This window comes from Podarcis bocagei (genome assembly GCF_964188305.1).
Source record: "Podarcis bocagei genome assembly, chromosome: 1".
Taxonomy (NCBI): domain Eukaryota; kingdom Metazoa; phylum Chordata; class Lepidosauria; order Squamata; family Lacertidae; genus Podarcis; species Podarcis bocagei.
In genome coordinates this window covers 89,508,149-89,521,031 of record NC_138125.1, presented here as the reverse complement: position 1 = coordinate 89,521,031, position 12,883 = coordinate 89,508,149, and the positions used below count along the sequence as shown (strand labels likewise).

At 42.8% G+C, this 12,883-nt stretch overlaps 1 protein-coding gene across 1 annotated transcript; it reads right to left on the bottom strand.

Moving 5' to 3' along the window:
* Positions 1-2,351: 2,351 nt before the first annotated feature.
* On the bottom strand, positions 2,352-10,228 carry LOC308582436 (C-X-C chemokine receptor type 1-like). Its single transcript, XM_081185552.1, has 2 exons — positions 10,163-10,228; positions 2,352-5,206 (listed from the first exon to the last, which is right to left on the bottom strand). Exon 2 carries the CDS (start codon positions 5,183-5,185, stop codon positions 4,091-4,093), a length of 1,095 nt encoding a protein of 364 aa, XP_081041678.1. The 5' UTR covers positions 5,186-5,206; positions 10,163-10,228; the 3' UTR covers positions 2,352-4,090.
* Positions 10,229-12,883: the final 2,655 nt, after the last annotated feature.

The window sequence follows — 12,883 nt, the reverse complement described above, 5'->3', positions numbered from 1 at the left end:
GTTAGAAACAGAGATACGAAAGCTAGGAGCTAAATGACACCTTAAGCCTAGGTTATGGGTGCAACAACAGAATGTCTAGGCGCCTTTTTATAACAAGAATACAAAGCTGGAAATGAATGAACTGCAGCTGAAAACTTGTGTTCATTTTTTGAGGCCACCAAGAGTGAAACGCTGCCTTTGTGTAAGGCCAGCTGAGAGGCGGAACCTATCAGCTTGCCTGACGCTGCAGTGATCTCTTGGAAGTTGAGTGGGGAGGAATTTCTCCTCCCACACCCTCAGGGCCAGAAGTGGCAGTTTTAATCTGAAATCTTAGACGCAGTACTTGCGGTCCGGAGCTCAGAGACTGCTCGTGTTTATGAAATTCCCTGTCACAAAACACGCCTGGAACAATGGGAATTTCGAACACTGGTCGGATGCAACTGAGGTTGGAACCCCTGCACTTTTAATAGCTGTGTAGAAGAAAGATTTTCAGCAGCCAACTCTCTTTATGAAAGCAACATCTGCTAAAATTCCCTCTTTTATATAGCTATGAAAGGTCTGGGAGCCCTGTCCTTTCTTTCGCCTGGGTGGGCACCATGGCTCCTTGGCCATGAAAAGTGTCTCTACCAGCAGAGTTGAATGGTGAAGCTCAGAAGCCCTCCCAAATGTGCCTGTTGAGGAGATCTGAAATGTAGCATCACCCTCCCAGGATGCATCTCTCAGCAGTGATGGGTGAGGATGATGTCAGCTGTTTACAGTAGGTGAGGAGGATGTGGGGGCTTTTCTCAAAAACCAGTTGGGTAACAGCTGCTCTGGCATCCCGGAAATGACATCTGCCAGCAATCTCATAAGTACCAGTCTTGAGTACAAAGGTGGGAAATCCCTTTACAACCTTGGATTGCAACTGTCTCTGGGGCAGAGGACAGCCACTACTAGCTAGAATACCATCATCACAAAAAGGTCATAAATTGGTCAAGAAAACATCTAGTTTTGTTCAAAGTAGCTAGGGAACACAATTCTCTAAACCCAATGGACTCTATAATGCTTAAGATAGTATCATCTGGAATTTGAGGACAGGCAAAGAACTACTCAAAAAATCATCACAAACAAGCTGTAAATGGGTCAGAAAAATATTGTGTTTTGTCCAAAGCCTCTAATTTGTCCCTAATTTTAGAGACTGGGCAGCTCCTGCTTTGCTTATAGGTCCAGCACTGAAAATGCAGACATGATCCTACTGAATATACACATTGATTACATTGAATATGCACTACAGTAGTTCATTATTTTATTGGATTCTAGAGCAGCTGTACACTTGTGCATCAAAGGAAATTTGTGGTCTCTGTTGCATCAAAAGATTCCAGTCAATATAGCAACATGATTTGTTGCAAAGTACAGTCATTGGATATCATGTCCATCTGAACATTGACTAAACAAAACAAAAAAATCTGTTTCTGGAGAGGTCTGTAGAAACATTCCCCACATCTAAAATATCTCCATCCAAAGACTGACTGACTTCTAAAGTTAAAAGACATCTAATCTGCTCATCAAGCTTTCTTCTTTCTAATGCAGTACGGAGAAATATGTTAACATTTAACCTCAGTGTGCACAGCTTGTGAAGACTCCATAGCAAGCACTTTCCTATAGAAGCACATGAGGTTTCCTAAATACTCCTTCTACACTGTTCCATCATGGTGATAAGTCCCACTAAGTTCAATGGGGCTTTCTTCTGAGTAGGATGTATTGGGTTGTGCTATAAATGATTCAGGACTGCTTACTTGTATGGAAAGCAATTCCATGGACAAAATAGTGGGAAACCCATACACAGATTGTCATATGTTACATGCACAAATGCATATTATCCATTGGATGTTCATGAGCCTGGAAGCTTCAGTTGATGTATTTTTGTGTATACACACAAACACACATATACATGCACAGACGTACACACATAAACACACACAAAAAAAAACACACACCTATTGGGAAGTGCCTGATGCTACGTGGGATTTTTTAGAAACAAAAAATATTGTGATTTTTAAATGGATAGTGTAATCTGCGAGTTTGGATCCATCACATGAAACAATAGGTGAAGTCACCTCAGTATTCAAATGGTGATGAAGTCTGCTGCCCCTACCTCAGGAACCCTTGTACTCAATTTAGTGATGAAATCTTGAGAGACAACCAAACCTATGCCAAAAAATGGGCATAGGTATCAAGTATTCTTCCACAGCAGGCACTTGTAAATGAGTTACCTATAAGACATGCAACTTAAGGTATCAGTGTATAATCTTGTAAAAGTCTTTGTTGTTAGTGTTTTAATAACAACTTGATCAGGTGCTGTACATGTAGAAAATATAAGAGAGATGGAATAGTTAAACCAGGATTCTTTATTGGGCCAACATCTTATATAATAAGGGAAAGTAACATGTCATTTGTTTAGAATTTGTAGGAATACATATCTACATAACATCACCCAGACCTTCTTATTGCATACAGCTAGCTTTAACACTGGCAGTATAGGCAGAGGCAGAGGGCTGATACTTTATCCCTGAGATATCCTGCATCAACAGCCATGTAGACTGTTTGAAGCTCACACTAGGTCATCAGTTCTCCATTTCTGGCTGTCAGGGTGCAGTCAGCAGCTCTCGGCTGCTTGCCCAGGAAACTATAAAGACAAGGAAAGGATTCTTACAGTCCTTTTTTATTTCAAACTTTACAGAGAGAGGCTACAGAATCCAGCCTCTTGGATAATGACATTGTCCCGAGTGAATCTCCATTCGTCGTCATCATCTCCTCTATGGGTGCCACTAAGTGCCCTCTGTCTTTGAGTTCTTTGCTCTCCTACTTTTAAGGCTCGCCAGGTTCTGGGAGATGGTGGGTCTGGAATGCTTTCTAGTGACAACGTGTCAGCCAGCTGCTGCTCGAGCTCTGCCTGCTCCTCCTCTCCCATTATTTCTCAACTTTTCCTCCTCATCTGCCTCTGAGCTGTGACCTCCCGCAAACCACTGTTGTGAATCTATACAGTCTTCCTCCTCCCTGGAAGGGTCAGGATGGGGAAGGAGTCTCCACCACTCCTCCTCCTCTGCCCAGTCCCTGACACTGGCTCTAGATGTGCACAATGAACCTACCTACCTAGACACAAGTGAATTATGGCAATCAGATCAATGCATCCTGTTCCTTAATTCATTGTATGTTCGCATTAGCAGCTTAAAACACAGCAAATGTTTTGAGAGAACTGCAGCAAACAGCAGTATGTCAAGAAACTACAGGATTAATATTAATTGTAAATAACGTGTGAATGCAGCTTCAAAAACTAGCAGTGGAAGCACTGGATTTGGATTAAGCAGTAATGGGAACATACCCTAACTATTAGGGAAACATGTGACCTCAGGTAAATGTTATGGAGACGGGCCTTTTCCCTAAAGGCCATTGTGTGCATTATTCCTTATTACCACCATTGCTTTGACTTAATCACAGCTCTGCAGGCAAATTTACAGCAAAATCATATTTCTATCAAGATGTATTAACAAATTCATTTTAAAGTAAACAAAAGAAAGATCTATAAAAGAATAATTAAAAATGAATTCGAGATAGAGTTAGAATTAAGTTTGTTTTCTCTCCATATATCTTATTTTTTGTTAAGCATATAAATCCACCCAGAATTTTGTCACAGGATTCTACTTTAGACAGATTGGCTATGGAAGAACAGGATATTGTCTGGCTATCATTTATCAAAGAACTGTATATTATCTGCACTGGACATAAACTGGTATCCATCTTGGTTTTAATGCACAGAATTCCATTTGAGAACATTATACATGTTTCTGGGTGTACAATACCTGATGTGCAAATGTTAAGATTATTTGAATCACAAAAACTTTCTGGAAGGAAAATAGACATATTTGCTTTTCTGACAAGCATGTGGGGATGTTTTGTGTCATCAATAATCATTGCTGAATCTAAGCCAATACTGGCAGATTATTTTTATTTTATTTATTTTATTATTGCTACACCGCCCTATACCCAAAGGTATGCAGGTGTTTTTTTTAAGCATCTCAGTGGTATCACTTTACTGAGTCGGACTCTTGAAGCCTCCATACAAGCATGGCTATTACAGAGTTGTAGATGTGATGCCAGAGGTGGATGAGAAGGAGGAACCCTTTCTAAACCGAGTCAAGGCTTCTTTGCTGATGATGCCTCTTGTGACCAGGATCTTGAGGAAGTTGTTCCGGAACTTCTGCCCTATGAAGGCATATATGATGGGGTTTATGCAGCTGTGAGCAAATCCCAGGATTTCAGTACCCGAAAGGGCTGCATCAATGCTGTTGCGAAGGTCACAGGTTTCACCAATAGCTCCAGACCTCATTAACGTATCAAGAAGCAGAGAGATATTGTAGGGCAGCCAACAGACCAGGAAGACCAGCACCACAGCCAAGATGACTTTCATGGCCTTCTTTCTTTGACTGTTATTAGTCTGGTAGAGTCTGTGTACCGTCACACCATAGCAGAAGAGCATGATGATCAAGGGAAGAAAGAAGCCAAACGTTTGTGGCAGGATTCTCAGTTTCACCCTAATCTCAGATGTCTGATTCCCTTCAATATTTTCATAGCAAACACACTTGTAGAAATCAGGTGGTAGGTAAGCCACACGGAAGATAATCCCAGGAAGGGAGAAGAGGAAGGAGAGCAGCCAGATGCCAACGCAGACAAATTTGACCCAGCTTCTCTTCTGAGTGACTGCCCGAGTAGCATAAACTATTGCCAGGTAGCGATCCATGCTGATACAGGCCAGCAGGAGGATGCCGCTGTAGAAGTTGACTTCCTTCAGGAGTGACAGGGTTTTGCATACAGGAGTACCAAAGATCCATTCATGCACTCTTTCTACAGCCCAGAATGGCAAACTAAGTGCAAAGAGGAGATCAGCAATGGCGAGGTTCAGAAGATACACATCTGTGGCAGAACGGTTTCCTTTGTTGTAGGCAATCACCAGAACCACCAAGGAGTTTCCCACCAGGCTCAGAAGGCATGTGAGACCATAGATGAATGCCACTAGGTACTTTAAAACATCTGGCGTAACATTAATTTTGCAAGGTGAGGCTGCTGCTGCTATACTGTTAGGGTCAAAGGTGCCGTAGACATCACTGTAATTACCATCTAGATAATAGTCCAGAAAATCCAGATCAGAAATCAGAACTGAATTTGCCATTATTGAGGTCTTGCTCTGGGCCTGTGTAGAGTATGAAACCAAAACAGACATATGAATGAGTTCATTAAGATCAGTGGGATACATATTTGTTATATATGGGCCCAACCTAAGTTCAACCATTCTCAAAATGCTTGAGCATTTTAACAAAGTTAAAACTGCTGCATCTTAAATCCTGCATATCAGTCAATGTTACACAAGAACCAAACAGTGGAGCTAAAAGGAACCTGGCACTCATCTAACATTTCCATTTCGTGCTAACATTCAAAACCTCTTGCTAAACAGAGTAGCCTTTGGAATCCAGATTATACTGCGTGCAGAAAACTCTGCCACAAGTGACAAGAGTTTGCTTTGGGACAGGAGTGGAATCAGGAGGCTGATTCAGGGAGAGATCACTGAGGAAAAAGATCTACTTTTTTTCTATCCATACCCTCCAATATCTCACTGTTCAAAATCAGGGTGCTCCATTTTTGGTCCTAAACTCTTGGAGGAACCAGCTGACTCTTGCAGGAGGAGGTTCCCCATCACTGGTGTGTGAAAACATATACCGTGTTTTTCGCTCTATAACACGCACCCAACCATAACACGCACATAGTTTTTAGAGGAGGAAAACAAGAAAAAAAAATTCTAAACGAAACAGTGGATGTATGATTTTTGTGGTTCATGCTGTGGCCACAGACATGTGATCTCACGGTGAGTTTGGGGTAGCCCAATGCAAAAATCCTGATGATCCATGTGGATCCATGCTTTGTAACCACGTTTTTGCACCACTGCGGCCCCAAGCAAGAGTGGGTGCGTGATTTTTTTGGTGCAAGCTGTAGCAATGGACATGCTATGTGATCTGATGGTGAATTTGGGGTGACCCAGTGCAAAAATCCTGAGGATCCATGTGGATCCGTGCTTTGTAACCAGGCTCTCTGTCCCTCTCTTCTCCCCACTCAGTGGCTCTTCTGTTTCAAAGCGAGCAAAGCGAGCCACAGAGGAGGGAAGGAAGGGGAACCATGGATCCTCTGCTCACGACTGCAGCAGATCCCCCCGCCATCCATAGGCATTCGCTCCATAACACGCACAGACATTTCCCCTTACTTTCTAGGAGGACAAAAGTGAGTGTTATGGAGCAAAAAATACGGTAAGTGGCTGGCTTTTCCACACACACACACACACACAAATTGCATTGATTTGATAAAACCAACCAGGCTTCTTTCCACACAAGAGCTTTCTGACAACATAGATATGATAGGTCAATTCCAGACAGATTCCAACTATGCAGGTTGAATGCGTGGCCATTTCTCCTACTTTTCCTAATAAAAACAAAGACTGGGTTTTCTATCATTCCACAGAGGCCATAGATTGCAGCAACAGGGAAATAATTTAATTATTAAAAGCATATTTTGTTCCCAAGAAGGGACGCGGGTGGCGCTGTGGGTTAAACCACAGAGCCTAGGACTTGCCGATCAGAAGGTTGGTGGTTCCAATCCCCACAACGGGGTGAGCTCCCGTTGCTCAGTCCCTGCTCCTGCCCACCTAGCAGTTCAAAAGCACGTCAAAGTGCAAGTAGATAAATAGGTACCGCTCTGGCGGGAAGGTAAACAGCGTTTCCGTGCGCTGCTCTGGCCTTGCCAGAAGTGGCTTAGTCATGCTGCCCACATGACCCGGAAGCCATACGCCGGCTCCCTCTGCCAATAAAGGGAGATGAGCGCCACAACCCCAGAGTCAGCCATGGCTGGACCTAATGGTCAGGTGTCCCTTTACCTTTAACTTGTTCCCAAGAGGGTTGTGCCTCCTTTTCAAAACTCTTTTAAGTTTTTTCTAGTTTTATTTATACCCCTTCCTTTCATTTCTGTTAGTGTTTATTGTGCTTATTTTTAAAAATGTGTAATCGATCATGGATATCTGTGATTCCTCCACACAACAAGGGCTCACACAGGTACTAAAGCAGCCAAAAAATAAAATAACGTATGGGAAATTCTGCAATAGGGGGATTATTTGGAAAATATTGGGTGCTTCCAGATGACCTGTTTACTGAGCATTCAAAGCTTCATTGCTCCAAAGCTTTATGGTGCTTTCCCCTGTCATTTTCCTTATACTGTAACAAAAAGTCAAAAATTGTGCAACATGAATTTGCCAGTACAGTAGTACCTCGGGTTAAGAACTTAATTCGTTCTGGAGGTCCATTCTTAACCTGAAACTGTTCTTAACCTGAGGTACCACTTTAGCTAATGGGGCCTCCTGCTGCCGCCGCATGATTTCTCTTCTCATCCTGAAGCAAAGTTCTTAACCCGAGCCACTATTTCTGGGTTAGTGGAGTCTGTTACCTGAAGCATCTGTAACCTGAAGCATCTGTAACCCGAGGTAGCACTGTACGTGACTGAGTCTCTCCCTAAAATAGCACCTGTCTGGAGGGGTTTATTGTCTATTCTGAGGACCAACCAGGGCTTTTTTTCAGCTAGAACTCACCGGAACTCAGTTCCAGAACCTTTAAGGTGGGCACCATTATAAGAGAAGAAGGGAGGCACTCATGGTGAGTTCCAGATCATTTTTTTCTAGAAAAAGAGCACTGGAGGAACTAATGCACAATGTTTTCCTTTTATGAGGCTAAACTACATGTGGTGAAGAATTTGATACCTGCGTACACCAGAGGTAGGCAGCATGGTGCTCTCCTTTTATCTTGGACTTCATCTCCCATTTGCTCCATTCCTCATTTCCCAATAGTCAGAGCACCACATTGGCTACATCTGGTATATACTGCATACCATCATATGTGAAAACAGATCAAGTGTTTATTTTTATGTGATAACTTCAAAACATCTGTCATAACCACTGCAAAACATACACACGTGCTATTTTGCTCTCTTCCTATGGAGAGGATATGTCTGTGTAGCAAAACTACATGTGTGAAGTTTCACCTTTACGGCAATGTGGGGAAATCTGTGCCAATAACTTGGTTGCTTTTGCTGTTCTTGCAATAGGAAGTGTGAGCACACCTCTTTCTCAAGATGCACAGCATGTTTGCTTTAGCAGGTCTGCCATGCAAGTCTCATTCCTGAGGTCTGCATTAATACCCAATGCATAAAGTTTTTCCTACATGGACCTTTGTTCTCTGCTTTAAGGCTAGGAAACAACCAACACTGGAGAGATGACTCCTTTCAGTATATATTCAAAATCCAGATTGACTCATTTATGTGCAAAAAAAATCAACCTATAGTGACATTTCCTGATATTCTTATCCTTCATATGATTTGTAAAATTAGTCTGGTGATGAGTTCAATGTAGATTTGGACATTCTGTTTCTAAAATGCTGCTGTAACATGGGAGTGAACAAAAATGATTTGGCTCAGAAGCTGCCACTGAGCCTCCTGCTGCGATTAAATGCTTCTTTGGGCTGACGCTGTAAACTCCCTTTTGCTCGCTGGTCCAATGGAATACCCCATAATTACTACATAGCCAGGCACTACATGACAGTTTGGTCTGTATCCCTGATGCATGCTGCAAAGAGTCGGGGGGAAATGCGTGGTACATTGCAATGCCAGTCTGTGTAATCACGAAGTCCTAGAAAATGCATGAGGAGACTCATGCAGAGGTGTAGCTGCTGTTGAATACCTGACAGTGATTTCCTGTATAAACAGGTCTCTCCTGTGGAGGCAGCTTCACTTTCGGGGTGTGTGAGTGTGAGTGTGATGAGTGTACTATTAGCTGCTTCCTTTAAGAATATAAGAGCAGCATCTTTTCCCCTTCACCTTTCTCTGTTTTCCCCAGTCAAAATTTATGCTGTAAGCTCTATGAGGCCAGAAACCTTTTTTTTTTTTTTTGGCTTATGAGGGGTAGCAGCAACAGCTGTAGTAAATAGTTGTTGCAATTGTTGATAATGATGATGCTGTCTATAGCTCATCATCACTTGCAGAATCCTTCTCTAGATAGCTGTTCCACCCCAGAAGTCATTCTGTATTAGTTCCAAATATGTGAGCTGCTTATAATCATCTACCCCAGATCAGGTAAGGTAAAGGGACCCCTGACCATTAGGTCCAGTCATGACCGACTCTGGGGTTGTGGTGCTCATCTCGCTTTATTGGCCGAGGGAGCCGGCGTACAGCTTCTGGGTCATGTGGCCAGCATGACTAAGCCACTTCTGACGAACCAGAGCAGCGCACGGAAACGTCATTTACCTTCCCGCCGGAGCAGTACCTATTTATCTACTTGCACTTTGACGTGTTTTCGAACTGCTAGGTCGGCAGGAGCTGGGACCGAGCAACAGGAGCTCACCCTGTTGCGGAGATTCGAACCGCCGACCTTCTGATCAACAAGTCCTTGGCTCTTTGGTTTAACCCACAGTGCCACCCGCGTCCCCACCCCACATCAGAGACAGCTGCAATTCAGTATCAGGTGCATCACTTTGTATTCAAAATTATCTATTATTATTATTATTATTATTATTATTATTATTATTACTACTACTACTACTACTACTGCATTATTATTCTTATTATTTTTCCTGCCTTTCATCCCGAAGTCCCAGGACGGGCTACAACAATTATAACACAACATTAATATTTAAACACACAGTATCAGACATCTCTCTGTGTATTTTGTTTCCAATTATTCTTTAAAATTGGAAATACTGTATGCTCAATTGCAAGAAAACTATGATCAGTGCTGTAATATCACATGCAAAATGGGTTTTAGACTGGTATAATTTAATATGCTGTTCCAAATAATATTTAGTAAGATTTGAGTCTGCCGACTGACATCGCAATACAAGACAGATACAATCATCATGATGAACAGTGAGGATCTCACCGTCAAAATGCTACAGCAACTTCACTTTTATCATCTAGCTTGTTAGAAATTTATGTAGAACTTTAGCACCCTGGAATACCAAGTTTTGCCTATCAATGCATTGCTCCCAATATATTAATGTATTGTCCTTATCATCATTCTCATGTCCTCAGTCCTATGCAAAGTTAGACAGAGTCATCCACTTACCTGCCTGCTTTAGGGAATCGTCTTGAGGACACCAGCATGTGGTGCTGAAAGTTCGGGTTTTCTAGGAGGAACTGGCCTTTGCAAAACTTCCCTCCACAGAACACATCAAACCCTTTGTTACATTACCTAAGAGGCGGGGTGAGCAATGGTCTGTGGATGACTATAACAGGAAACAGCTCCAACTGTGAGAAGTATACTAGTAGGTGTCTCGCTCAATTCCTTCACTTTGATTACCCCAACAAGATACTAGTTCGCAGTGCATTACCTGCCAACTTCCCCTGTATGCGAAGACAGACTCTGGTGGATTGAGCAAATGAGACCAATAGTGGGTCCATTGGTGAAGAAGGCAGTTCCTGCACATGCTGTAGAGGGAAGTAAGGGGCAGATAGGGCTTGTCAACCTGGGTAGGTAGCTCATCTAGGAGAAGGAAAACACTATTCCTAAAGCTCCACTGCCTTATGGGAAATTTTTGGGAGAAGAAAAGGATAAGGGGTAAACCCTACATAAATCACGTTTACCAACTTCCCATCAAATTATGGCTAAGTGCCTATCCACAAAATCCTACTGCAACCGTGTAGTGCAAATTCTTGGTGTTACACAACAGGATTTGTGAGGTCCACATCTGAGAACCAGGGCTGTGCAGGATAAATGCAGACTGATGTAAAGCTTGGAGACTTGCGTTCCATCACTGCCTTTATCTCTCAACCTCACTCTCTAAATGTAAAAAAAATATTAAAGTGACTTAGGGCTCATGCCAATGAGCTATTCACTTATTCAGACTTGCTTGCACAAAGCTTACACAGAGGTTAGCTTATACACGCACACACCCCCACACCCCCACACACCCTAACTGGTGTTTTCTCATAGGCATATTCTTCAGCCTGTCAGTGACACAATAACAGTGCGATAGTAATGGTTTTATACCAGACTGTCCACACATCATTCCACTTTATTCGTTGTTCTGTGACACTTCCCCAGAGCTACTGCATTATTGCCATCTGGAGGGGCACTCTTATGCTATATGAAGGGGTAGCCAACTTCCAAGACACTGCAATCTACTCACATAGTTAAAAACTGCCAGTGATCGACTCCCTTTTTTTGGGTTCAGGTAAAAAATCTTGAGCTTTTTTTAGGGGAGCCAAAGTTGTTGAGCTTCTTTGGGGGGAGCCAGTGATCAACCAGTGATCTACCACAGACATCCGGTGATCTACCAGTAGATCACAATCTACCTGTTGGACGTGCCTGCATAGTGCAACAAAAGTGAAACAAAAGAACTGCAGAATTCTGCTACAAAAAGTTACAGGCAGAAAGCTATGGCACCTGCATCCGTTGGAAATAAAACTTTATATAACCATGGATTATTACTCTGTATTAATTAGGGATTATTATTCTAATAATGGATGTTGGAATTTCTTGGAGATAAAGTCATTATACTGGACTGGAGGAAGACTATTCTTGACTTTTAGCAATAATAACAATTGAGGAGCCCCTTTTGTGTGGAAAGGGAAATGAATGAGATACCTGGGGTTGAATATTGGAAAAATACTGCCTAGCAGATTGATGAGCAGAGTGGTATTACCTTGGAATACAGCTGGATACTATTCTGAACACTGAATATTTTGAATAATGTTTATATACATAATTGACAGATGAAGAATCAGAAGTCCAATTTATTTCCTTCTCGTTGCTCTCTTTCCTTTTATTTTTCATGAGCTTTACTTCTTGTGTTTTCTATTTCTCTTTCTTCTTTTATCCACGTTACTTTTACCTTTGTTTTATTTTTTGAGGTCCTCTACTATGGGTTAATGAGGGCACACACAAGAAGGTGATGGATGGAAGGTGAAAAACCCTGCGTGAGAGACAGGGAAGGGTCTCCCAGGGTGCGAGGTTGGGAAAAGGGAAGCTCCCAGGCACTGGCAGAGGAAGAGGAGTGTGTGGGGAGTGCACCGCACCCAGCAGCGCGATCCCAGTGGGGTGCCATTGCAGCTGCTCCCCCGGCCGCGCTGGGTGCCATGCCTCTGCAGGCGGCATGCCATGCCCCCAGGATACACATCACGCCCCTGTGGGCAGCATGCCACACCCCTGGGACGTGCGCCAGGCCTGCCCCTACCTGCTCTCCGCCCCCCGGTGCTGGAGCATGAAGCTCCGCCACTGCTTCCAGGTGAGAGCTGGGAGGGTCCACCCCCTTTTATGCGAGACAAGATCTACAGTGGTACCTTGGATTACAAATGCTTCAGGTTACAGATGCTTCAGGTAACAGACTCAGCTAACCCAGAAATAGTACCTCGGGTTAAGAACTTTGCTTCAGGATGAGAACAGAAATCGCACGATGGAGGCTCAGTGGCAGCAGGAGTCTCCATTAGCTAAAGTGGTGCCTCAGATTAAGAACAGTTTCAGGTTAAGAATGGACCTCCAGAACGAATTAAGTTTTTAACCCGAGGTACCACTGTACTTTTGATAGAGGGCTTTGTATTTTTATTGTGTTCCATGCTGAAAAGTTTCAATAAAAATAAATTTAAAGGAAACAAAGCTGTATAGCTGCCCAAAACCTTTGCCAGTGTCAATGGTGCTGAAAGCGGGCTTGCATATAACCATCTCGATACCATCAAATCATCATGAATGCACAATAAAAAGAGATGTCTGAGAGGAGTCTTTGTTGAGCATTCATTCTGACTTGCTTGTTGGGTGGTTATGCAACAACGAGCATTCATCTTGCATTCA